Source organism: Dysidea avara, chromosome 5 (genome assembly GCF_963678975.1).
Source record: "Dysidea avara chromosome 5, odDysAvar1.4, whole genome shotgun sequence".
In the NCBI taxonomy this organism is placed as follows: Eukaryota; Metazoa; Porifera; class Demospongiae; order Dictyoceratida; family Dysideidae; genus Dysidea; species Dysidea avara.
This window is the reverse complement of record NC_089276.1, coordinates 7,825,721-7,851,685: the sequence shown is the minus strand read 5'-3', so window position 1 is coordinate 7,851,685 and position 25,965 is coordinate 7,825,721. Positions and strand designations below refer to the sequence as shown.

At 36.4% G+C, this 25,965-nt stretch overlaps 2 protein-coding genes across 2 annotated transcripts in view; both read right to left on the bottom strand.

The window, feature by feature from the left end:
• Positions 1-9,048, bottom strand: part of LOC136255605 (uncharacterized) — a 129,947-nt gene extending 120,899 nt beyond the window's left edge. Inside the window, exon 1 of the mRNA XM_066048407.1 lies at positions 8,903-9,048. Coding sequence (XP_065904479.1) covers positions 8,903-8,975 — 73 coding nt within the window. The 5' untranslated portion in view covers positions 8,976-9,048. The remainder of the gene's footprint in view (positions 1-8,902) is intronic.
• A 5,602-nt stretch (positions 9,049-14,650) lies between these two features.
• The window catches only part of LOC136254964 (uncharacterized), a 63,708-nt gene continuing 52,393 nt past the window's right edge, over positions 14,651-25,965 (bottom strand). Inside the window, exons 51-56 of the mRNA XM_066047683.1 lie at positions 23,482-23,802; positions 22,808-22,916; positions 19,360-19,645; positions 18,502-18,668; positions 18,256-18,448; positions 14,651-14,812 (exon numbers count right to left, since the gene is read on the bottom strand). Coding sequence (XP_065903755.1) covers positions 14,780-14,812; positions 18,256-18,448; positions 18,502-18,668; positions 19,360-19,645; positions 22,808-22,916; positions 23,482-23,802 — 1,109 coding nt within the window. The 3' untranslated portion in view covers positions 14,651-14,779. The remainder of the gene's footprint in view (positions 14,813-18,255; positions 18,449-18,501; positions 18,669-19,359; positions 19,646-22,807; positions 22,917-23,481; positions 23,803-25,965) is intronic.

Genomic DNA, 25,965 nt, shown 5'->3' with positions numbered 1-25,965 from the left:
TTGGGAGAGTATAAGAGTTGGTCTTTCATATCAAGTACAGAAAGACTTGATCAGCTTAGAGCATTACAAGCAGTGTCACTTGACTGATAATACATATTTTTGTCCAATAACTGAGAACATTCAGACAGGTCACTTTTGCAGCCTGACGAAGAAAGTTGCAGGTCTGTAATTTTGCATGCAGGAATCTTTGGCAGCCTAGACCTCTCCAAGAGCAGGAATTTTCTTCGTGGGTTAAAAAAAAAATCGCATCCAATCTGATGGTGGTCGAAAATTGGTGGCTTACTTTATCTGAATGTTCTTTTATGAGTATTTTACACCTTACTATTACTTGCAAAGCCAACTAGACACTAGCTTTATTCAGCTCCTAAACTGGAGTGTGCTACTACACTTTGAAGTCCACACCTGATAATGATAAAAATACATTAGAGAAAGTACAGTACAGGGCTGTGTTGCTTGATATGTAAAAGTAGCGTATACAGTCGATGCCAATGTTATGAAATGTTAAAACATTTGAATAATGTAGGGAAAATTTTGTTTAATTATGTTCTAAAACAGGACACCAGATCTACCACCTGAGAATTTCACTCTGAAACATCACAATATCAACTACAAACTACTTCCAGATGTTCTGACTAGTTGAAATGTACTATAATACAGAACCTACAGTCCAGGCGTAGTGGTTGAGAGTTCATTATTATTATGTATCAATACTGTGGAGCTGCAATACAGATAATTATACCAGGCTAACTATGACAATGAAGTCCACAGCTTGAAGGATCTACTGAAATTCATTCAACAATGTGGCAAGGTAAAGAGCTCTATAACCAAGATATCAGGAAGGAATGGCAGTGCCTTTCAAAGTTATCGTTTGTGGAAAAATTTCCAGTTGGTATATTCATGAAAAATCCACCAAATTCCAGATACCACTTATACTTGCACTTTACATAAATTAAGGTTATTGCACTTTAATAGCTATATTTAATAATGATAGGGAAATGAAATGCAAAATTGTATGGTTTCATAATTCCAAATCTTGTGAAGAAAACTACCGTATTGTCTCGAATTACGGCCCAGGCATTAATTTCTTTCAAGCAACGTTTTTTTTTACCTCGGCTACTAAATGAGACTGGCGTTCATATACCTGATCAGCATTCACGAGTCAACTCCATACCTTGGTGTTGTACTCTCCTGGACTTTCCTTGATATTTCCCTCAGCATATTTCACAGATTCAAGTTTACAAGGAACTCTGTAAAACGTTCTTCACTTCATCATTTATAACACCGCTGGAATTGTTAAAAACAATGACTGCACTAGACGTTTATTTGAGACCCGGTATTTTTTTTTATGATGCTGCATACCCCTGGCGACTAAACAGGACCAGGCATTTACACGAGACTGGCTGTAAACTGAGGCAATACGGTATCTCAACTAAATGGGTTGTGCTTGACAGCATTCATTTGACCAAGTTTCTTGGTGCCGATATGTATACTAGGTGAGTAAATTAGTATGGATACAAAATTGTTTATCTGTAGTATATATGAAGTTGAAAGCTTGTCGTACATAGGTTCATGAACTGGGGTGTTGAAAATGGCACAGATCACATGAATTACAGTGAGGATCGCAAAAACTTTATGTAAATCACTCACAATAGTAATTGCACTTGTTTAATGGAGCATGCGCTTTTTACTTTCTTGGCTGTGTGACATCTTGACTGTGTGACAGAGTCTTGATATGACACTAAAGGGTATAATTCACGCAAGTAGGTTTCTTATCTACTATGCTTTTTTGCTCCTACAATAGAAATTGTGCCATCACATGTGTATCTGCTCTACAAGCAGGCAATAGTTAATACTACAGGACCATAATATATGCCACAATAGCATTAACATATTGAGTTTATTTAATGCACACTGAACACAGTGTTTTTGCTTGCTGGGTTTGGACTTAGTGCTCACTGATAGACATACCAATTTTTACAGACCCTTTAGCAGAGACAAATTTTCATTGTGAAATTCAATAAAAGTGGTAAAATGGGTTGTATACAATCACTGGACTGGACTGGTGGACTCAGTATTTTTTCTGTTTGTTTTTCATTTTAGCACATGGGTCATTCCATGTCAAATCAACAAGGAATTTAGGGTCACCTCTCGGATTTTGATGAAACTTGGTGTGTTTGTAGTACCTGTGGTGCTTATCACTCATGCAAATTTTTAGCTCCATACATTCCATAGTTTCTGATTTATGACCACAAATATTTTGAATATTTCATGAAAATTTGGTCCATCTCTGGTTACAAAATCAACTGCAACTTTGTACTGTGTAAATATTTTTAAACACAGTTTTCACTGATGGAAGACTGTTGATTGACCTTTCCAGTGATCCCTAAATTATGGGATATCTACTTAATTATGGTTCAACAGTACTCCATTGAAAACTTTAATCCTTTATATTTTGAAAAATGCTGCTTGAAATTTTTCAAATTCTTTTGTGAATAATGATTGGGTCATAGTCTATGTTTGATAAAATTTTTATGGTGGGACCACAATGGGCTCAAGAGATATAATGAATTATGTTGTGGTATGCGGTGGAATTTGCAGGCTATTATTGCTGTATTGGAGTGTACACCTCCAATAACCACTCACAACAAGGCCATGCCAAGTTTGTCTTACAGAGTGAAGGTGTCTAGGTACATTGAAACCTGTATTAATGACCACCTGTATTGAAAGACCATCTATAAGCTGCAGCTAATTTATACTTTAATTGGATCTTAATGAATAGCCCCAAAGCATCAATCTTTTCTAGCAAATCCAAAAATGGTCCTTATTAGACAGGTTGACTATAAATGAGATCATCATGCGTCCATAAACACATTAATGTTGTACCATCTCTTCAGTTATACCTTATTTATTAAGTAAAATCTTGCCGTAGTGCACTTACATACATATCCCCACTCTACACTATTTAAGTTACGTACATGGCTGCATAGGTACAACAGACCTCCTCAAAAAGGATATCTGGGTACCTTGATAGCCTCATGATCTCACTTTATAATTGTATGTACATTTTGGACCCAAGACAAGTCTGTGGTTTCTCAAAAATGAACACTTTATCAATGGTCCAGGGAATAGAAGAGTTACACTGTATATAGTAGATGCATTACTTGTACCAAGAGTTTTTATACTATTAACACTTGCTTGCACCTCAATGCGTGATTTATAGTACTGTAATTACTAAAATTAATGGTTTTTCAAAGTATTTTGTGTTCACGTTTTTGAAGATCAGTACAGGTAAACGTTAAATATGTGGCCAACATGTTTACTTCCTACATGAGTATGTGTATGAATTTATGACTTGATCTTCAAAGTGGTCGTGAATGTAAAGTAATGTAGTAATTAATTTCACACATTGAGGTACAATCAATGCATGTACGTATATGGTAAAACCCCTCCATTGCTAGGACCATAATAAAGTGCTCATATTACAGAAGCTACAGAGGTATCTTGGTCCAAATGTATATGCACCGCTAGAGTGGGAGTACAGTGTATAAACAGGTGTCCTGGTTATCAAGGTATCCAGGTATCCCTTCTGAGGAGTCCTGTTGTATGTATCTATGCAGCCACGTACGGAACTTAAATATGGCTAAATCCACTACAGTTAATAAAGAAGGTACTTGTGAAGAGATGGTACAACATTTACATGATGTTTAGGGACACATGGTGGTCAGATCTATAATTTATAGTCAACCTGTCTAATAAGGACCATTTTTGGATTTGCTAGAAAGGGTTGATGCTTTTGTGCTATACATTAAAGAAGTATAATTTAACTGCAGCATATAGGTGGCCTTTCAATACAGGTGGTCACTAATACAGGTTGCAATGTACCTAGACACCTTCACTCTGTAAGACAAACTTGGCATAGCCTTGTTGTGAGTGGTTATTGGAGGTGTACACTCCAATACAGCAATAATAGCCTGCAAATTCCACCGCATACCACATCATAATTCATTATATCTCTTGAGCCCATTGTGGTCCCACCACAAAACTTTTATCAAACATAGACTATGACCCAATCATTATTCACAAAAGAATTTGAAAAATTTCAAGCAACATTTTTCAAAATATAAAGGATTACAATTTTCAATGAAGTACTTTTGAACCATAATTAAGTAGATATCCCATAATTTAGGGATCACTGGAAAGGTCAATCAACAGTCTTCCATCAGTGAAAATTGTGTTTAAAAATATTTACACAGAACAAAGTTGCATTCAATTTTATAACTAGAGATGGACCAAATATTCATGAAATATTCAAAATATTTGTGGTCACAAATCAGAAACTATAGAATGTATGGAGCTAAAAATTTGCATGAGTGATAAGCACCACAGGTACTACAAACACATCAAGTTTCGTCAAAATCCGAGAGGTGATCCTAAATTCCTTGTTGATTTGACATGGAATGACCCACATATTTTGGCAGCTGGTCGTAGCTATTGCTACATTGAATGTAAAATATGCAGGTGAATCTGTCTACTTGGCACTGTCTGTTATCTTAGAATTGTGTGCAATTCTCTCTCTCTTGGCATAATCTGTATTGTACGACTACCATTTGTCTTATCATGAAGTACAAACCATACAGTACATGTGTACGTAGTGTTGTAGTATCCATGCAAGTTATAGTCATGGAGTCAGCTAAATTAAGTGGCGACAGTTAACTGTCTTGCTATTCAATAGCTGATAAAAAGGTTCTATAGTTTTTGCATGACGGCAATAACAAGTGAAATCATATGCACAAGATTTCAACCAATCAAATTGATCCATTTTGAACTTTAAACTATAATTACCGCATGTGACTTCTGTTTTAGATTTGTAGACATGCAAGAACTATTAGAACCTCTGTACATAGCTGAAGCTGGGCAATGTTGACAAGTCTGGCATGATCACACCTTTCTTTGGTTTGTGTGTGGGTTTCTTTATGTGTGGGGGAGTGGTCTAACTACATGAGACTAACATACTTTCAACCAGTTGCCCAAATATTTGGTTAAAAAAGGGAAAATACCTGAGTCCAGTAGTCCAGTCCACTAGTCCAGTCCAGTGATTGTATACAACCGGTAAAATGCAACTAACTGTGATGGGAAACTAGTTATTTCCTTGACTGGTAAATAAAAAGTAATGTCTTAACAGAGTTTCTACTAACACAGGAACAAACACAAATGCCAGAATTAGCTAAATATTGCTTACCAGTTATATTACCACACTAAAAAATCTTATACCACAGTTATGCTAAAACATTCAGATTTTAAAGTGAATTCATATATTTCCCTTATACAGTCTACATTCCATGTAAGTTCAAGTGCTAACCAACATTACAGCCTACACATTGCACATATGTTAAAATAATATGTTCTATTTAATGGCTTCTCCTTAACCTTTGGCCTTAGACACAAGCATATGGCACATGAACTGCAGTACATGTGTTTGCACAAACCATGTGTAACCACCTAGTATTTAGAAAGTAGTACTACAAGAGTTAATATGGTCAGGATTAGATAGTTATCCAGTTCTATTATACAATGATAAGTAAACAGTCTCTTTGCCATTGAGTACAGCATTACATAATACATTACGATCTAAAAATGCTCCATGCAAAGCCTATGAAGAGGGTGAATAACTTCTATGTAGAGGTCTCTAACCGTTTTTGTGAACCTCTCTTAGTGACTTTAAAGACCTCACTATCTCCCAGAGACCAAAGGATTGTATGCATACCATTTTCTAAAAAAAATATTTGAGTATAACAAATTCATAGCATTATGAATATACTAATATCTTTGGCATTATTATTAATAATAAGTTACATGGTAAACATGTTAAATGTAGTACTGCTTTAGTTACAGCACAACAATCTGATTGCAAGTGACAGCTGATAATGTGAGAACCAAAGATCACTTGATCAAGAAGGTTGACTGGGTGTGATAAGCGAGCATAAAGGCAACCAACCCATGTGGGCTATGAATATTTAAAAATGGAGGAGGTTCATGAGTTGTGTACTTATAAAGACCTACATAAGGTCATGTTAGATTCCAAGTATAAGCCATGTATCTATTTTAGTCACTATGCAGAGGGGGTTGGTCATGCATCATCAAAAATCAGGTGAGAAAAGTTCAACCTCAGCATCTCAGTAGTATGAATTAATATCAATAAATTATGGTTCCCAGAGCTCTTCTTTCAGCTTCCCAACACTTTGTGTGGTGTTTATAACCAAGAAACAAATACTACATTATGCATACTTCTCTCGTGAATGTGACAAAGGACTTCAAAATAACGATGCTAATTACAGGCGCCATGTTTTATTGTGTAATCATTAGTAGTACTTCATAGGGCTATGACATGTGACCAACCTCCTCTGGTCACTATGACATCCTCTACAAACCCAGTTTGGGTTGTAGCTAGTAGCAGACCACAAACAAAATATTAATACATATCTTCTGGTCTATTCATCTCATAATGGTCAGATTCATAGTAATATACAGGAATTAAATTATCTGATTACACGTATATACATCATGATTCTACTTGCCATTAGCAAATGTATTCACAAGCACAATTTTATTTTCATGATGTTATCACATACTTTTGGTAACTTCATGCAGGTTGTTTTTAATTGTTCATTCCTGTCACTGAAATACTTGACGCTAGGAAATTTGTGATATTAATAATCTCTTTTACTTATAAAGGCTGCACAATTAGCTACAGTAAAGTCACTGTTGTTATACAAGAAATAATACCCCAGAGTATTTTTGTTGACTCAGTCGGGATGTTCAACATTAATTATAAACCCCTTCACTGCTGAATTTTCTGGAAGGCTCAATCAATGACTTATACAACACCATATCTTGTACCATACAACATAATCCCATAAACCTATATAACATTAATCACCATTGAATTTAACAGTGAATCCATTTATGGCATTATGATTCACTTAATGGTAAACCCTACACAGTTATGTAACCACAAAGTTTAAAACTTGGCTAATCTTCCTAACCAGCAAATTAACACAAACTAGCAGTCTTACAACAGTACAATAAAGTGGAAGCAAATCACTAGAAATCTGTTTTCAGACAATTTAGCAACTACACTTGATTATGCACAAATCAATCAACCAGTGAAGCATTATAACTTATCTCATCTGTTTCCTTACCACTTTAGTTCTCTATCACTCCAGACTAAAGCCTAAAATGATTCAGTTATTACATAATTCCATGTGTATCAGTACATGAGTATTGTTTATCCTTCTTTCCATTTATGGAAGGGCAGTATAGGCGTACTGGCTATAGAAACACATGGCAGTGTTGATAGCGAGTCGAAAATACAATTGGTTCGTAAGTTACACTTAATGGTACCTACAACAGTTCCATTAAGAAACTCATGGTTGTTTCAGTTTTATAGTCTCGCAACCTTTCGACCTAAACAATCAATCAAATAATAACCTACATTAGCATGTACTGTTGTACTGTCTTGCTAGTTAGCTAACGTTATATGTTTGTATGAACTAGCAAAGGGACTTGGTATGTTGATGCCAGATTCAGCCCAGCCATTGTACTGTTTCCTGTACTTAGAATATTCATTGTTGAGTAATTGTCCTCCCAAATTCATAGTTTGTATTGTGAGTTCATCACCCTAGGTTACTTTGATACCTTTTGAACTAATTAATGGCCAGACTAAGTGGCCTAAAGGTGGTACTTAGCATATAGTGCAATTAAAACCTACTTAAGAGGGTTTCATTGAAAACTAGGTGCCTTTTCCTGTGTGTGATTTACTAGCCAATGATGTGGGGAACCCCACTGATTTGATATTAGTATACAGAAGGATTGGAGATGTCATCATGTGATGAAGAGCTTATCACACAAACGGCAACAACGGAAAGAAATAGCACTGGAAATTGCAGATTTAGCTTCAAGAAGTCAAAATACGCAATTAGCTACCACGAATTCTTTTTGAAGCTAACATGCTTTGTACCTCCTCTGTTGTACACCAGTAGTAAACATAGTCTCGAGCCCAGACCACTATTTACCCTTTTGTATTTGGGTGGGGGGAAATAGGGTCTGGTTTAACTCCAATAGCCGTTTCGTTCCAAACCCCCAGATTCTGGGGATCGTTTGAAGAGTTGAAAACAAGCTGCATACAATACAAAACCTATGTTTTCGTGTTTCGTGCGCAGTAATCACTCTGTAGCTGCAGCAGGTGCAAAGAACAAGAAAACATCTTGTCCGCGGCTTGTTTTCAACCCTTCAAACGATCCCCAGAATCTGGGGATTTAGAACAAAACGGCTATTGGAGTTACACCAGACCCTATTGTCCCCATCCAAATACAAAAGGGAAAATAGCGGTCTGGGCACGAGACTATAGTAAACAACTGACTTGTATCAGTGGCCACACCATTTGGTCTGCCAATGCACCATCCTAGTATATTTATAGCAAACTCCAATTACACTTGTTGGCTGCATATGTTGCTAGCTAAGCCCCGAAACTTAGCAAACACAAACGTATGGTTATAACCCTATTAAGTGTTATGAGATTTCAGTTAATTTTCAATGCCACTTAGGCTACGCATTCAAGGACTTTGTACTGTAGACAAATAGATATTGGAAATACGAGTTGCAATGGCCAATTGCTATAAAGCTAATTAGCTCACCACTGATGTTACTAGTGTTCGGAAAACGGCTATCTAAAAGGTCATATAGCCGCTAGATAGCTTGCTAGCCGCTAGATAGCTTGCTAGCCGCCTAACTTTTGAACAGCGCTGATTCTCAGTTGAACACCTAGCTAGCTAACCGATGACGGCTTCCGCGGCTGCAGTATCACTCGAACCGAGTCACATAACAATTACACTGTTAAACTCACCATTTCCTGAATGTCCCTTGCGTAGTAACCAACCGTATAAGAAAACAGCAACAAACAATCCCTTAAACATCATGTTCTCATGTTCACAACGATTTTCACGACGCTACTTGTTTTCCAGACAAGGGCCAAAAGTTAATTCGTCCGGTGGCGGGGGCAGAACGAATTATTTTTGTCTGCGTGACATAGAATTAATTAGGTATGTGGGCTTTAAAATCAGCTAACCCACGCTCATAGCAGTCAGAGTGTCATAGATTATACCACAGATAGTATATACCCTACCATACTATCTATGATTATACCTAGTACAGTCCTCAGTCTATGTGGTTAGAATATAATATGTCAGGCGCAATTATAGAGAAATTTCAACTTTCAATGGATTCCGAAAAATCAATCCGAGGCTTCTTGATAAAAAAAAATAGAATAGTGATAGTGATAAAATCACCACTGAGAAATTGCACAATGTGAAATAATTTCTAGTGACTAAATTACTCACCTTAATAGTCGTCACCCAAAATTGCTTTTTAATGAATTAATTAATTAATTAATTTTTTGCTTGTCTGGCATTTCACGATTTTAAAAGCGTTGTGACTGCCTTTGTACAGATTAAAATCTTTCTGCAAAAACCTGGAATGGTGAAATTCAACTCAGTGCGAAATAATGTTGTGGGTGATATTTACCTAGATTGTGTAGCTACCATGCTATACAGTACCACACCATGTGGGGTTAACCACTCTTTAAAGCTCATGTAAGAATAAACCATTACAGTTACTCGTTTTTTTACTTTTCCCAGCTGGAAAAACATATGGTGGACCTGAACAGTCTAGATTTGAACACTTTAAGGGTGACTTGCGCTCATTTTTTTGTACATTAAAAATACATCAGAGATTCAGAGTGAATCAAAACCAAATGCCTGATCTTCCACTGTGTCAGTAAGAGTTGACCATATAATGCACCATCAATGTCATTCCTCATCCCCCACACCAGTAGAGTGGGGGAATACAGGGGATTTGACAAAGTCTAGTGTCAAATTCCCCACTACTGGGGCTAAGAAGCTTGTCAAAACCCCACTATGTCCCTACCTCAAGAGAGGGTTTCTGTAGGGGATTTGATTTACCTATTGAAATAATTTTTGGTTCAGCAAACTGCCCCTGTCAAGTGGGGCAAGTGTAGATGTCAAATCCCCAGTAGGTGGATGGGGACCCCCGGGGGTGGGGGATGGGGCTTGACATTGATAGGTGCATAATGGCTATGATTTCATTTTTATTCGATTTGTTGATACTGGGCAGGCAACTTTGCTGGTATGCCCAGGAAACCAAATACAAAAATTTACAGAAATTATAATTATAGCAAGCTACTGTACATACTAGTATATTGTTCTATAAGAGTCCTTGTAAATTAGCTGTAACCAAGTCAAAATAGTCTATTTCAACTAGCATTGTAGACTTGATAAGTGATTCCATTATTATTTTATTTATTAAGGCTTTACAGCACATGTGCTGAAGGTCTGCAGGACACCCTGTCATACAGCCTGTTATATTAAGTATGTTTGAAAAGCAGAATAAGAGAAAAGTCTACGATTAAGCCGGCCTTGATCCTGCGACCATCCAATTTATGCTGAAATGCTTATACATCAGTCTACTAGGCAATCAGGATGTTTTCTCCCTGCAAATTTCGTGTAATGTATGACAGGACTGAAATTTTAAAAGGTCAAAAGTCCATTAGTGGCTTTAAAATAGTGCTTTAGTACTGCAAAATTAGTTCTAGATTTAGTACTCAACATGCATCTTGTTCTTCAAATTGAGTACTAAAACTATAAAATGATTTTGCAGTACTAAAACAACAACTGCAGTTTTAGTTAGTATTAGTTCTAGTATCCCCAGTTTGCAGAAGAGAGATGAACCATCATTATTGAATAATGAGACACAAAAAGTACATAAATGAGTCCTCAGTCACACACGACCGCCAAACAGGGTTAGTGAATTAACACCTGTGTGGGCATGGCAAGGGAGTGTTAAGAGAGTACACAATAAGTATACATGTACGTACACTAAACTACAAAGAAAGTCAGTCTGGGGAGGCCGGGAACCACTCTCAGCAATTCCGAGCCATGATTTTTTTTAGTTAGTTAGTTTAGTTCTAGTACCCTCAGTTTACAGCTGTTTTAGTTCTAGTACCTCCTGCTTGTAGAAGTTTAGTTCTAGTACCCTCAGTTTACAGGTGTAGTACCCAGGAGTTATATTTTGTGTTGTTGACAGCTTACAAAGATAAGATTTTTTATGAGTTTACTTGCAGACATAAGCAACTTCAATAATTGGCAGTGGTCTTTGCCTTCAAGAATGCACTGTCAGGTTTCCTTTTGCCCGACACCTTTTAATTTAGTACTAGATGTAGTCCAAAAGTTCAAGAAATTTTTCTTTGGTTTTTGAACCAAAAATTCCATTGGTTTTAGAGCCAAAACACCTGATAATTTTGATTAAATTTTAGTATACTATATAAAAGTACTTTTTGTTCTAGATCTTAGAACCAAAACAACACTAATTTATAAGTACCTACATTAATTTTCGCCATTTTCATCAACATTTAATTTGTCAAAGCTGCAGAAAGGAGAAAAATCCCATAATTGAGCTTTGGCATCTTTGATCCCGATTTATGCTTAAACGCTTACATGGCTAAATCTGCCAGACGATCAGGATTTTTTCTCCTAGCAAAATTCATTTATTATTATTTGTATCCATATATAGGAACCCTGGAGAGTGTTATTCTTGAATAAATGCTCTACTGATATATATATGCGGAAGTAGACGACTGGTACCAATGTTCAGCAAGTCCAAAAGTTTGCCAATTGTGACCAGATTTGTGAAAAGGGGACTTCCACACACATCCAATTCTGGAAGACTGTGCTCAAGAAACATGAAGCTTTCCTATTCACTAAGCTATGTTGGTGCTCACTACTGACCAAATTTCAAATCAACAGCTTTTCCCAATCTGACGATATGAGTCATCAAAGTTGGTAAATTAAATGTGTGTGAAAGACCCCTTTTCGTAAATCCAGTCACAATTTTGGCCTCCAGGAGTTGCCAATTTTTGGCAACACTTGGGAGTATATAGCCAGTTTTGGCTACTCCTTGAAGTTTCTGGCATACAAGTGAAAAGGTCTAATTACTAATGCTGGCAACATCACGCCTATCCTTCATAGCAACTTTCAGTTTTTAAAATTGCTCCAGAAAGATGAGTTAGTTTGAGCAATCCTTTTTATATTCATAAACTGTTTGTGGGACAAATCTAGGGAAAAAATTAATTAATTAATTTGTTTTTCCAACCCTCAAATTTGGAAAATATTGTCTAAAAATGGCAGTTTTAACTTTTACATGACATAGCATGGAGTTACGAAAGAGACAGATACTGGATAAGGACCTCGCAAACAAGGCCTCAATTCTAAATCTGACGTCGTAGAGTAAACTATTGCCTAACTCTGACCCTATCTCTACTAATGCCTGCTGTAACCTAGACCCCAATCTTCTAATCCATAGACCCTGATTCCCTAATATTGGCAATAATGAATTTAAGTATAAAATAAAATCACAGTATCAAAGGTTTTGCCAAAATTGGTTTATTTTGCCAAAACCAGCAATAATGATTTTTCCAACAACAATGGAAACAACTGGGCTTGACCATTAAGTGGTGTTTGAACATACCTGCAACATGGTATAATGCAATGTAAAGACTAAAGAGTGATACTGTCTGGTATTACTTGTTGAGAGGAGATAGTAAAGTAGGATTCCAAGTGTGTATATGATGCAGGATTTTGAATAGTGTTTGTGGTCTCGTTAGTGCACATCTTGTTTTATAACAGTATCCCATCCTAAGCATTCTAACTTAAGAATTTTGTCTCCTATAATCGTTGATTACCCATCATGCAGCTCTGCATTATACTTTTTCTAGTTGTTGGATATCTCTGACATGGTGGGGGCTTTTGCATATTCCATAGAAGGATGTATCACCATTGTATGCAACTTTTACTTCTTAAGATAAGAATTTTTAAAAGTTTAGTGTTTACTTGCAGTATGGGAAACATGCAGTGACTATGATAATGTCTTCTTCCATCAATAAAGATGTTGATCTGCAGTGGATAGAGTTTGGTTATTGAGTTGATAGTTGACCTATACAGTACATTTATTTATGTCAAATTTCAATTGCTATGCCTCAGTCCAGCCAGATAATAGGTTAAGGTCTTGTTGTTAGGCCTGAGTCAAATATGCTCAAAGGTTTGCCCAAAATGCTTTCAGGAGTTTCCAAAATTTTCACCTATTATGCTCTTCAGTGTTCCTATTGTGCTTGCATTATGCTCCTAGGTTAGCAACATTTCTTACAAATATTTAAACCAGTGAATGCTCTATTAAAGTATTTCATTACAAAGTGACTGTTCCATTAAACAGTATCAACCTGAGCCATGTAATGCATTTGTGCTTTATTGCAGTTTCCATTGACTGTTCTATTATGGAATATCAATCTATTTAAGTCCTATAGTTTGAAATATCCACCTAATATGCTAGCATTATGCTGGCATAGCACTCCAGCCTATTATGCTTTTTATTATGCTGGCATATTTGACGCAGGCCTACAGTATCTGTAATAATAGAATGGTATTCACTCTGTATGGTGCTCTTCTACTTTTAAACCAGTCTACAAATTTTCTAGAACTGCCCCTGCCAGACACTGGAGTCTGCCAGGCAGTCAGGATGTTTTCTCCTTGTCAATTTCATGTGTTTGAAACAACTATTAAACTTTCTAGCTGTGAAGTTTCACACCTAAAGCTTATTTTGGCTAGGAGATGTGGATGATTAGCTATACCTGACCATGACATGCAATTAGCTTACAAATTGGGTGATTTTCTCAGGTGATGGTATGGCTAAAACTAAGTCTTTAGACAAGAATACATGTTGAAGAGAAGTATCAACTACACTTGATTTAGTTATCATAAACCTCTCTAATATATTTTAGATGGTAGGAATGGAATTATGTGTAAGTAGTGATTTGTCACTATTTGTCACACTTGATCATTCACAGAACTCAATGCATTACTGCAGTTTGTAATGTATTAGGCAGGAAATTGGCCATATCTCTGGAATGCTTAAAAATGTCAAGATAAAATTTCAAATAAACCCCCAATGCCTCATTTTAGCTATAAACAGAAAATGTGCCAAAAAGGTATACATAGGATTTCCGAAACACAAAGGTAGGTACCTGTAAATGTTCAAAACAACAACTTTGACCAGAAACAGAACTACCAGTTTGAATGGCCTTAAACAAAATTTTATGTGTATAGCTATATGATACACTCCTGGTATGTAATTGTACAGTCTTGGTGTAATAAGGTATTCTGGATGTAAAAGTGCTAATTATTAGAGGCACTCACCTGTAGACTGTAGTAACTTGCTGGAATAGTAAAAATGTACGTAAAATAATTTACCTTTGCTACTGCTTCATGCATGAAACCCATGAATAGTCAGGCAAGTACTGCACAACTAATCCAGCAAATTCTTTCAAAAATTCCTAAACTTATCCCTGCTAGTGCATGGTAGCTACAAACACGATAAGAGTTTTTTGTACAAGAAAAAATACAAATGATAGCTACCAAGATATATTATAACTTCTTTGGCATCAAACCAATTAATGCATGCACATTACTGAAGTACTAAATACTATAGAAAGATTTTAAATGTGATACATAACACTTGATATGTAGGCAATAACATAGTTTGTGTGCGTAACTTTATTAAACATACAGTAATAAAAGTCCCTAATGATCATAAAACATATAATCCTAATAATAGCACACCAGTATTGTATTCTTTACAAGACTTTTGTATGTGTAGATCACAGATCTAGAAAATCACTGGTTTCAGCCTCCTACAATAATGAACAAATTTGTGTAATAATATAGCATGATAGTACTACCATATAGTAGGGATTAAATGTTGCCCTGATCTGCTTGCCAGCCTGAGAGGCTAGATGCTACACTAATGGTCAAATGCACCAGAGTATGTGTGCCACTCTTTGGCTGAATTAAAAAAAATTCAAACTGGAAACTGAAAGCAGTGAACATGCAGTAGTTAGCATTTGTTTCATTAATAGAAACAAAACTTATCTAGTCTGTCTTTCACCAAAAACAATCTCATGCATGCTCTATCCATATTAAGCGCCTCTAAAAATAATTATAGACACGTTTAGCCTTGGCTTTGTTTCTCTTTGTAGCTACTTTGGAGACCTGACAGATGCCCATTCTTTGTGTCTTGTTTTTGTCTTTTATCCTCAATTTCTTCTTGTCATCATTTTCTTAAGGAAACCATATGAGTACATAGAATTTTGTATCGACACACTTTTCTTTACAGGTACATAATTATGTAGATACCTCGAAATTTATTTGAAACACTGACACCACTATGAAAGGAGCACTTATAATGATTGTTTCTGCTACAGAAAGTAAATTGCAAGAACAACGTCCTTTATAATGAGTGCGATAGCTTCATTGCTAAAAGCAGTCAATATGCAATTCTAATGGAATAGTCATCATTATACATCATAGCTATCCTATAACACAAAAAGCAAACAAACTAATTAGCTTAAAAATTAAATCAAAATGAAGTAGGGATCTGTGTGCTATATAAAGGGTAATGGAGTGTGGGAGACATGATGATATCACAACATAGTTGACATGATGACATGGTTACATGATACATAGCTGACATGATACATAGCTGACATGATGATATGGTATCACAGCATCCCCACTTTGACAAAGCTATAATAACTACTTGTATAATCCTAACTTTGGAATTGCACAAAATAATACCATAATCACATGCCAAAGAAGGGATTTTTTTTTCAAATGCAGTAACTACAGTGGGACCTGAACCTGTTGGATCCAAGCCCTGTTCATAACTCCGGATAATCCATAACTTTGAATCATCCATTAGTGTATGCTTAATGTAGTCTCTACATATATACAACCAACTACACACACCAACGGGTCAACTTAACCTAACAACAGAGTAAGACATAACTAAAGAGTGTGCAGCCAGCACACTGTTCAAGAGAACAATTGATACACATTTTATACAAACACCAGTGATATACCGTAATTTGCTCTTTTTCTTTGTAAAATAATTTTCGTATGCAAAACTTGTGCGAAAATTTCTTACATGAAAATTGTTTACATAGATTGAACTACTCTAATAGAGCAGTCATTCATGGTATCATACAAAAATATTTTTCCATGAAAAATTTTATCACGAAATAAAGTGAATTATGGTAACAGTATCAACAATACTTTTATATGGCTGCTATTTGAAACTGACTGCTAAATGAAGCAACTACCTTGCACTCTTGCATAACCACTACAACTTATACATAAGCATGAATTTTAGTGTATCAAAGTCACTGGCACTAGCTATTGTGTGCTCTATTAGCATTACAGACTACTATTTTAGATCTATGACAGTACAGCATTTTACTCACAAAAAGCAGTTACAGATTGTTGTGTGACTATGTATACAAGTGATTTGTTGTCTAATTTGCTGTATATAGCTGAACATTACTTTATCACAATAAATGGGAAACCTCACAAATTTGTGAACCAAAATTACAAAACCAATCCAAATCGCACATTAGGTAAAATCAAACTAACACCACCAGTGGATAACTACACTACCATACTACGTACTTGTTTTGACCCTCAGTACTGCTCAAACTACTCGAGGCTGGTTTTAACAGACGTCTTGTGGAGAGCTCGAATGGCAGTTTCCAGCCTTTGGCTTAGCAAGCTTGAATCAGTGATTTACTGGTGAACAGCCTGATAATGTTGGCCAGAGTTTGTTCTGTTGATTTTGCTACATATCAGCCACTAAGCAGCCAGCACAGCCCTGAAATCTCATGTCTGGACTCCAATCATGGTCTGCCTCCATTTTGAAGTCTATCTCTTGCCCACCCCACACCCCCACTCCCCACCCATTTTTGAGCACTTGTGATGCTACTTCGCTCGTCTAATTGCTCAGATTTTCTACCTTATTTGGTGGGAAACTCTACAAGCAGCTACAAGTACTGGAAGTGGTCTGAAAGGTAATGGATTGATGCAACTTCTGTGTGAATTGCATACGCATGCTTACTATCCTTGGCAGGTTATGCTGATTGAATTCTTTAAAACCGTTTATCTCAAAACTTCTAATATGCAATTTGGATCATTTTCCCAAAATCTAGTCACATTTATGCTTTTACTATTAACTTTTGAAATCTTGCTTTAAAATCTTGAAGAGTCAAAGATTTGAAATCTCATACAAAATATTTCAGAGTTGTGGACCCATCAGCTCAGGCAAGCTACGCATACACCTAGTACACTCTCCTTCTCTGTGAATGAGATACATTCATAAGTAATAATTTATAGCTAAAGTACAAATGCCTAAACAACACAAATTCAAAGCACTCACAAGCACTTCAAAATAGCTCCTTCTATTAAAATGCTTATAAACACAAGTGGAGAAGTGCTTCTTACCGTAATTCACTTTATTTTTAAGACAAAATTTTTTGTAAAGTATTTTTGTATGATTTACGTGAATGGCTGCTCTATTAGAGTAGTTCGATCTTATGTAAATTTTCATGTAAGAAATTTTTGTACAAGTTTTGCATTCGAAAGAGCAAATTACGGTATTCTATATCTACTCTATAGCTAATAAAACCAACTATGACACCTCTAAATGATACAGCTAAACTTACAGCCTTTAGGACAAGCCTTAAAGTGTTCCTTTCCTACAGTATGTGGACATTGTCACCACCACCCGACAGCAGAAAACAAACTCAAAAAGTTTTAAAGCAAGGATAGCGAGACATGCATTAATCAGAATTTGACTGCACTGTTTTATATAACAGTTAGATACTGGAAGGTTCAGACAAAAGCATAAGCCACTTTACATTTCCTGTAGGGAAGCCATTACGTGGCACTACCACGAATCGACACCTTGGTCTGTCACAACAAAGATAAATGGGACACAAGAAGGAATGAGTTAATCGGGCAGTAAGTATTCCACAGAATATTTTTAACAAAAAACTTGTAGCCACCTATTGGAAGTGTTTCAGGTCATACTGAAGACACTTTTGGGCTTGGTTAAACCTAACTGATACCACCAAAGTACCATGAAGGTATTGTGAGGCTGGTTTCTGGTCAATATTTTTATTTGTAAGAAAGTGCAAACCTCCATGATCTTTAATATGCAGTACTACCGGACTGTATGCTAGTTTTACAAATGGTACACAGTTAATGATAATAATAGCTGCATCAAGTAGCTACAATATTTGCTTACTCTTTTCTCCTCAGTAGTATCAGCATCTAGAGTATGCATGAAATTCTCATTATCTTGTGTTGTGGCCTCATCTGATGGTGGAGAAGCTTGCTTGTTGGTCTGTGCTACCATAGGATTCATCACCATCATTACATTATCAGATCCTGTGGTAATAGCAATTTCTCCATGGCAAGATGCTTTCTCACTACGGCATCTGCAGAATCATTTCACAGAATAAATTATGAAATTTTAACCAGCGGTACTTACCGGTACCGTTTTAATACACACACTCCAACTATTATTATTATTACTATCACTACAATGACAGCAATAGTGACTCCAGCTGCTATCCCAGTTATGTTGTTATCATCATCTGAGGAGGCTGTCATCTCCACCGCTAGGTAATCATTATCCACTATCAGTGGACCATCCTCCTGTAATATGTATACATCTCAGCACATCATCCAAGTGAAACACTGTTAGCTCATTAACCAGTTAGCATTTCTACAAACATGTTTTAGCTACTATAGATTTGTACTGTAACAATCACTATACTTGCTACTCACAATTTTTTTCTATACTAAATATGTTATGAAGTGCTTATCTGCAAATAGTCCTACAGTGCTACTAGCTGGTGACTTATGCAATGAAAAGTTTGAAACTAATTCTGAAGCCATACTTCACAGAGTTTAATGGTAGTTATACCCAGGTAATAACTACTTTACAGGTTTAATTCTCACATTTGACATAAAACAGATGTTATCGCAAACTGCAAATAAAGCAATCAAGTTCAATGTTCAGCTATAATAAGCCCAATGTTCAGCTATAGTAAACCATATTAAGGTACCTGCAAATCTTTCACTTTGATAAAAGCCTGTTATAACACAGCAGTCATAGAATATCTTTGAATACCACTCTCATGTGTTATATATAACCGAGACATTCTACTCTTGCTGTCATGTAACTATACATAACTTCTGATAAAAGAGCAAGGACCAGGCAACACAGACAGACTATTTAGATGAGACTTCTATTAACTTGCAAGAATTACATTTTTATTAAGTGAGTATTTTGAAACCTTCCAAGAGAGTCAATCACTTTCTTTATGTTACACTCAACTCTTACCACTTCTCCAGTATCAGACTGTAGTCTAGCATAGTGGAACACTCCATATGAGGTACCCTCAGATAATCTTCTGTTTACATATTCTGTTCCATCAGGTCCTACAGTGGACTCTCCTTCACCAACAATAAATTCTAATGGCACATCTTCTTTGTTGTTCCACACTGCTGCAGTATAGATGCCATCTCTCCCAGGATAAGGAGGTGGTAGCTGGCCATTATTTCCAGTAATAATATCCCTTGGAGTGTTATTGATCTCATCTCCAGAAACTACAACAACTCCATAAACACTGGAAATAAAGAAACACACTTACTACAATTGTTGTAAATGCAAACAACAACCCAATAATGTGTACTGTCAAGAGTTCATAGTATATACAAATTAGGAATTTTAAATTAGAGTAGAGACAGTGTACAGTGCTACAATAAAAGTACTGAAACAAGCTGGATCGGAGTAGTACATAATGTCCAAATACTGTAAAGCAATAAAAAGTGAATATCCTTACTGTGCTAATAGCCTGCTTTTCACAAAACTAGTCACAATATTTTAAAAGAGTTAATCACAGCACTATTATACTAGATTATGACTCATACAATAACAACTGATCAGTGGGCGTGGCTCTACATAAGCCTGCAGATAATAATGGACTTGGATTTGTACATACCTACGGACTGATAAATGGGCGTGGCTACCATATGTCTACAGACAGTAATTTATGTAAGTGGGCATGGATTCGTGCATACCTACACACTGAAGAATGGGCGTGGCCACCATATGTCTACAGACAGTGGGCGTGGCTCACAAAAGAAGCAGGGCTACACTATGACATGTAGTAACATGTCCACATTTAATTTAGCATGTGGAGTCAGACCTGAATAATCTGTAAAGCAGGACCTGGATGACCCGACTCGGTTTAACATTGTTACTAAATAAACTGTATTTATTGACTTACACATTGCTATATAGTTCGCCATGAGTTGCTCTCTCTGATCAATATCAACAGCAAGTCACGTACGCATGTGTTTTTGGTGCAACCGGCGACCACGTGCATTCGAATAGTTTGATGCAATATACACTGGTAGATGGAAGCCATACTGTAGTCTATTAACACACAGCGGTAGAACCTTACTGATGGCCATGGTAAAGAAGGATAAAAGGTAAGACAATAGCACAAGCATTGTATGTTTATCAATATACCAAAGGTTTTTTCTTAAGCGAACTAGAAACGTTTCTGCAAAAGAATTAGGGCTGTAACTGTAGCCAGCTTTCCGTTATGCTTGACTGAAGGTGTCAGGCAGGCAGGCAGGCAGTAGAAAATTCTGTTGACTAATTTAAAAAAAATTTCTGTAACAACTTGACGGAAACATATCGAGTCGATCTGAAAACACTTTTGGGCTTGGTTTTACCCAACCAATACTGTCATGTTGTGAGGAAAATCGTGGCAGGTTTTTGGGTTATATTATATCATGGATTTCCCCCACACCTTCGATGTCCCTACTATACAGTACTATTGTACTGTATGATACTGAGGAGAGTATCCTACTCCCATATACCCCTGTAGAAGGGCATATTGTGAAGTTATGACGCAGCACTTCTCAGTTTGTCTGTTTTTCTTTATGGTGTCATTAGTTGAACATGGTATCGATTGAACACGTGCCTAACAATGTCGCTAGCAACCAAATTAACTCAAGCTCTGAGTGTTTCTCACTGAACTACAATCATTCCTTCATGGGTTAAGACCGCTTTGTAGACATTTCTTGCTAGGCCATTCGTGAATACAGCTATCCTGAGTGTTGTGAGTGTGCTAACAATGCTTGTACTTTTACGGCTGCCCGTACATCACAAACCACAACATCTTGTCGTTATGTCATAACTTCACGATACGCCTTTCTACAGGGGTATGTGAGAGTAGGATACTCTCCTTAGTATAATATATATATATATTATGAACTCTTGGTACTGTACAATCATGAATCACTAGGCCTGAACCAATAGCCTCACAGCAAGAAAAGCTGTAGTGTGCAAAGATTTCGATGTTTGTACACTAAACTAATGAAAGTGTACAAATCGGAAATTGTTTGGAAACTTCCATTAAATTTGCACACTGCCTTGTACATTGTTTGGAAATGAAATTTTTGCATATTTCAGGAAATTGTCTAGTAGTACAGCAGATTGCTGAAAGAATTGTGCTTTTGATGATAAAAGCATAAAATTAGGCACAATGGTAGATTTTACCCTTATAAAAAGTTTTAGCTATATGGGCATCTCAAATTTGACCTTTAGTGACCTTTACAGCCATATTTATGTTGCAAAATAAGCCAATATATTATATAGGATTAATCTAGCATGTAAACGTAAGGTACCAAATTATAGGTCTCATTGAGCAAAACATTTCAATGTTTATTCCAAGTCCATAGCTTAATCTGTTCCTGAGTTATGGACAATTTATTACTTTAAAAGTTACACGCCCACGCAATTATTAATAAATATGATATATATACAGTGCTGTGTTATACATGTGATGTATTCCTGTACTATTTAATTAAGGAAATTGATATAAAGGCATTGTATGGTTATTTCTCTAACTAATTAACAAAGGAAAATGTAAACAATCATTATAGTAAGAAGGTAATATCATTCACCACATAGTCCCGTATGTGGCTAGATATAGGACATGGATTTCAGACCACTTTTTTGTAACTTGGTAAACAAGGTAAACATGGTAAACATGCATGACTACATAGCTACACTGAGACAATTAAACAAGTAGTCCACCACAAAAACAAAGTGTGGTACACTGCAATGCAGCCAATCGACATTTGCATCGTCCCTGACATCCTTTCTTACATCCGCAGCATATAAGTTCCCTACACACTTGTGATGCTTCTGGTAATGCTGTCCAGTATACTTCCCAGTCTTCTCCTACAGTTCTGCACCATCCCCAGGTATTTGGTGATGGAATCACTGGTGATGCAATCATTGCTTGTCTCCAACTGTGTCTAGCTAAAGAGTGTACAATTTGGAAACTAAGGCCTTTCTTGCTGTGCCTATTATTCTTTTGAACAATGCTCAAAAATCAAGTCTATAATGCTCAAATTATGCTTTCAAATTAACATTATGCTCAAGATTTGACTACATGTTTCCTGATTGCTGTATTAGAGTAAGTGAAGGCTCAATAAGAATATCTCAACCTTGTTTCTGCAATGTTTTAATAACCAGGAAAGAAACAGTAATATTATTATATATTGTAGTGATGATGTGTACTGTGTCCATTATTGGCTTTCTGTGGGTGTGTGCGCATTGCACATTTTAATCTTGAATATTGTCTTCACTATGCTTGAATAAAGTTAGATGTCTCCGTTAATCTATTATGCACCAGTATAATTGGTGCAAGCTTACTTTGTGTTACGATACATTACATTCATTCTCAGATACTTGACACAAGACTTACTACAGCTCTCCCGTTTCGATTTTTTGAGGTGATGGCAGTATTACAGTGATAGTGGTAGTAGTAGTAGGTGTAGATGATGTTGGAGGAGCTGTTGGAGGGATTGACGGCACTGCAAAGGAATATGTGCAATAAAGCTGGATTTAGAATGCCATTCATTGATACACAAATACATTTAGGCACCACATGTGTAATTATCTGGTTGTGTTATGCATACACATAGACACTGCATTTTAAAAATGAAGTATAGGTCCACACTATAAACATAATGAAACAGCATATGACAATTTTCCTGACTAGAAGAGATTACTGTCAAGCAACTACCTCCACATTATTACAGCTAATGAACAAGCCTTGTTGCAGAAAAATACATGAATCTCATATAACAGGTGAGTATATAGCAGCTAGCCATTGAAGTAGCTCAGCTAAGAATATCATTCACAGTGTCATTGATCATCGTAGCAATGGAATGTACATGTAGCTGTAACTATGTAGCTAGCTACATAGCTGAACAATGAACATGACTAGATTGATGTCTGCCTACATACTCCTGTACATACAGGAACAAACAGGATGCATGACTATAAGATTGTGATAAGAATGATTGGACACTGAACAATTGAAGCTCTGGGAAGTACATGTAAATTGTTGTTAATAACAATCATAAAGTGGCTTACAAGATGAGTTAGTTCTGGCAATTATCTCTATTTCTATAGGAGCATCACTAACTCCTTCTCCTCTTACTGACATGTGAATAGAATAATTTGTGAAGGTATTCAATCCAGACAGATTTACGCTGAGCATGTTCACAGGTACTTCAACTACAACAAAGCTATCATTTGATATGTTGGGTGACATTTGGATCATGGGTGGGTTTGCTCTGTGATATATGATATACTGTGTTAATTGACTGTTGGGATACTGAGGATGATTCCAGCTGATGTAAATTGACTCCATAGTGGTTGCCACAGCATTGAGGTCACGAACAGCTGTAGGTACTGTGAAATAATAATGATATTATATAGATATTATTCTAATAGACACTGATATCTGTACACATGGTCATGCACCCAAGGAAGCCAGCACACTATACTAGTAAATAAATTTTTCTTATCCTTCTTTGTCTTTTGACACTAAATTGCCTTGAAATTTGGTGTGAGTAATAGTAGGGTAGCTTAACAAAATTTTTGTTACAGAGTGGATAAAAGCACCATTTTTGGTATACAAGTTCTTTATGGTGTACTTATCAATATTAGAAGGGGTGCACACCAAACCTAATTATGTGTGGGCTGAAAACAAATGGCCATCAGCAGTCCCAATATAGTATATTCACGGTATATGTGACCCAGTCTGAGAAAACCGGTCTTATCGCCCATGACAGCAGATTCGATTTTTCACCCAGGACACACAGCTGCATGAATAAACTATCTAATTCCACATTTAAAATCAGCTAGACTTGAGTGGTCTGGTTTTGCTGGCTGCTTTTCCTGAGCCCAGTGGCGATCCGTACGTGTGGTGTGGGGCCTTAATGGAGCTCTGGTCAGCCTGGGAATGACTGTATGTGGCTGTACAGTTCTGTGGTGTTGAATAAGTACCTCTGCTGTGAATTTCCTTTCATTTTAGCCAATTTTGAGACCTCAATGGCTCAAAACTTGGCCTAATTCATCCCTTGGCCTTCCTTTTCAATCTTTGAACACCATCTTGCCTGCCTTCCAGGGCCCCCGCCTCCCACCCAATTTGCAGCTCGCCTGATACAGTCAACCTCGGTTTAAAAACTATCTAAAATGGCGGGAAACTTAGTTGTTGGCTACTTGCACAATGGATGCTCTGGAAGCTAAGGAATTGGTGTAAAACGTGTGAAAATTTGGTACACATAGCTTCAACCATTGGCGAGCTACAACACACTAAATACTTAAAACCGGCATTTCTCGATACTTTTAAATAGGCGATAAGCCCGGTTTTGTCAGACTGGGTCACATATATGTATAATATAGAGTGAAATACACTTAGGCCACTCCAAGATAATTCACTGTTTCCCATTTCCCGTCCGCATGCAGATTCTCTTCCCGCATGGTCATTCATTATTGCTGTAAACTGAACATTTTATTCATTATTTATCCTGTGATAGCATAGCAGTAACTAGTTTAGAATTCAGAAAGCACATTTAGCTAGCTTTTCACTGTTCAGGTTCTTAGTTTAAATATTTCTACTGTATTCTTACCTGTAAGATAGTTATGAATTTTGAAAATTAGTGGAAATATCTATAATGAATAATGGATAATGAACCGTCCACCTGCATGTATTTTGAGGTCAATGAAATGGGATAAAAAGAAATTTTCTTGGAGTGGCCTTATGTAGTTTTCCTATTTTATATTTTGCATTCAATATGTACAGACTTGTCAAATGAATTAGCAAATGGCACTGTAATTTTGCACGTGTGCAATTTGAGTAGCCTTCTTAGACCAGTTAGTGACAGTTAATACCAATGTTTAAGATGCATGTTCACAACTGTGCTGTGGTCAATGCATCAACAGACATTTGGACTATGTAATACACAATTTTTGTCTCAAACTAAAGTGTATAGCTCATACACACAGTGCAGTTTGGTGATGACTGTTAATGTTAGACCCACAGAGAAGACTACTCATTGCAAATTGCATACATGCAAAAGATAACTTACACTACAATTTACTGATTCATATGACAAGTTTGTACATATTGAATGTCAAATATAATTCAATAAAATAGGAAAACTAACTCCACATTCAAGTGTATGGCATACGGTTAATGTACTATACTGGGGCTACTTGATGGCCATTTTGTTTTCAACTCATACATAATTAGGTTTATACATTATTCCCAGCACCTTTTAAAGCTTAGACCAATGTAAAAGATTTATAATTAGTATTGTCTTTATGATAAGAATGCAAGGGTAGATTTCTCAGTTCAACCTACCCTTGCATCTTTAACCTTAGTCTCGCCAGCCAGCCTGTATTTTTTATTTTGTCATTTGATCGAAAAAAGACCAAATCCCAAATCTTTTTTCCCGAACCAAATGACAAAAGAATAAATATACAGGTTGGCTGGCAAGACTACTTTGAAGTAGAGACAATACTAAATCTTTCGCATTGCTGAAAACTTTAAAAGGTGCCGGGAGAGAT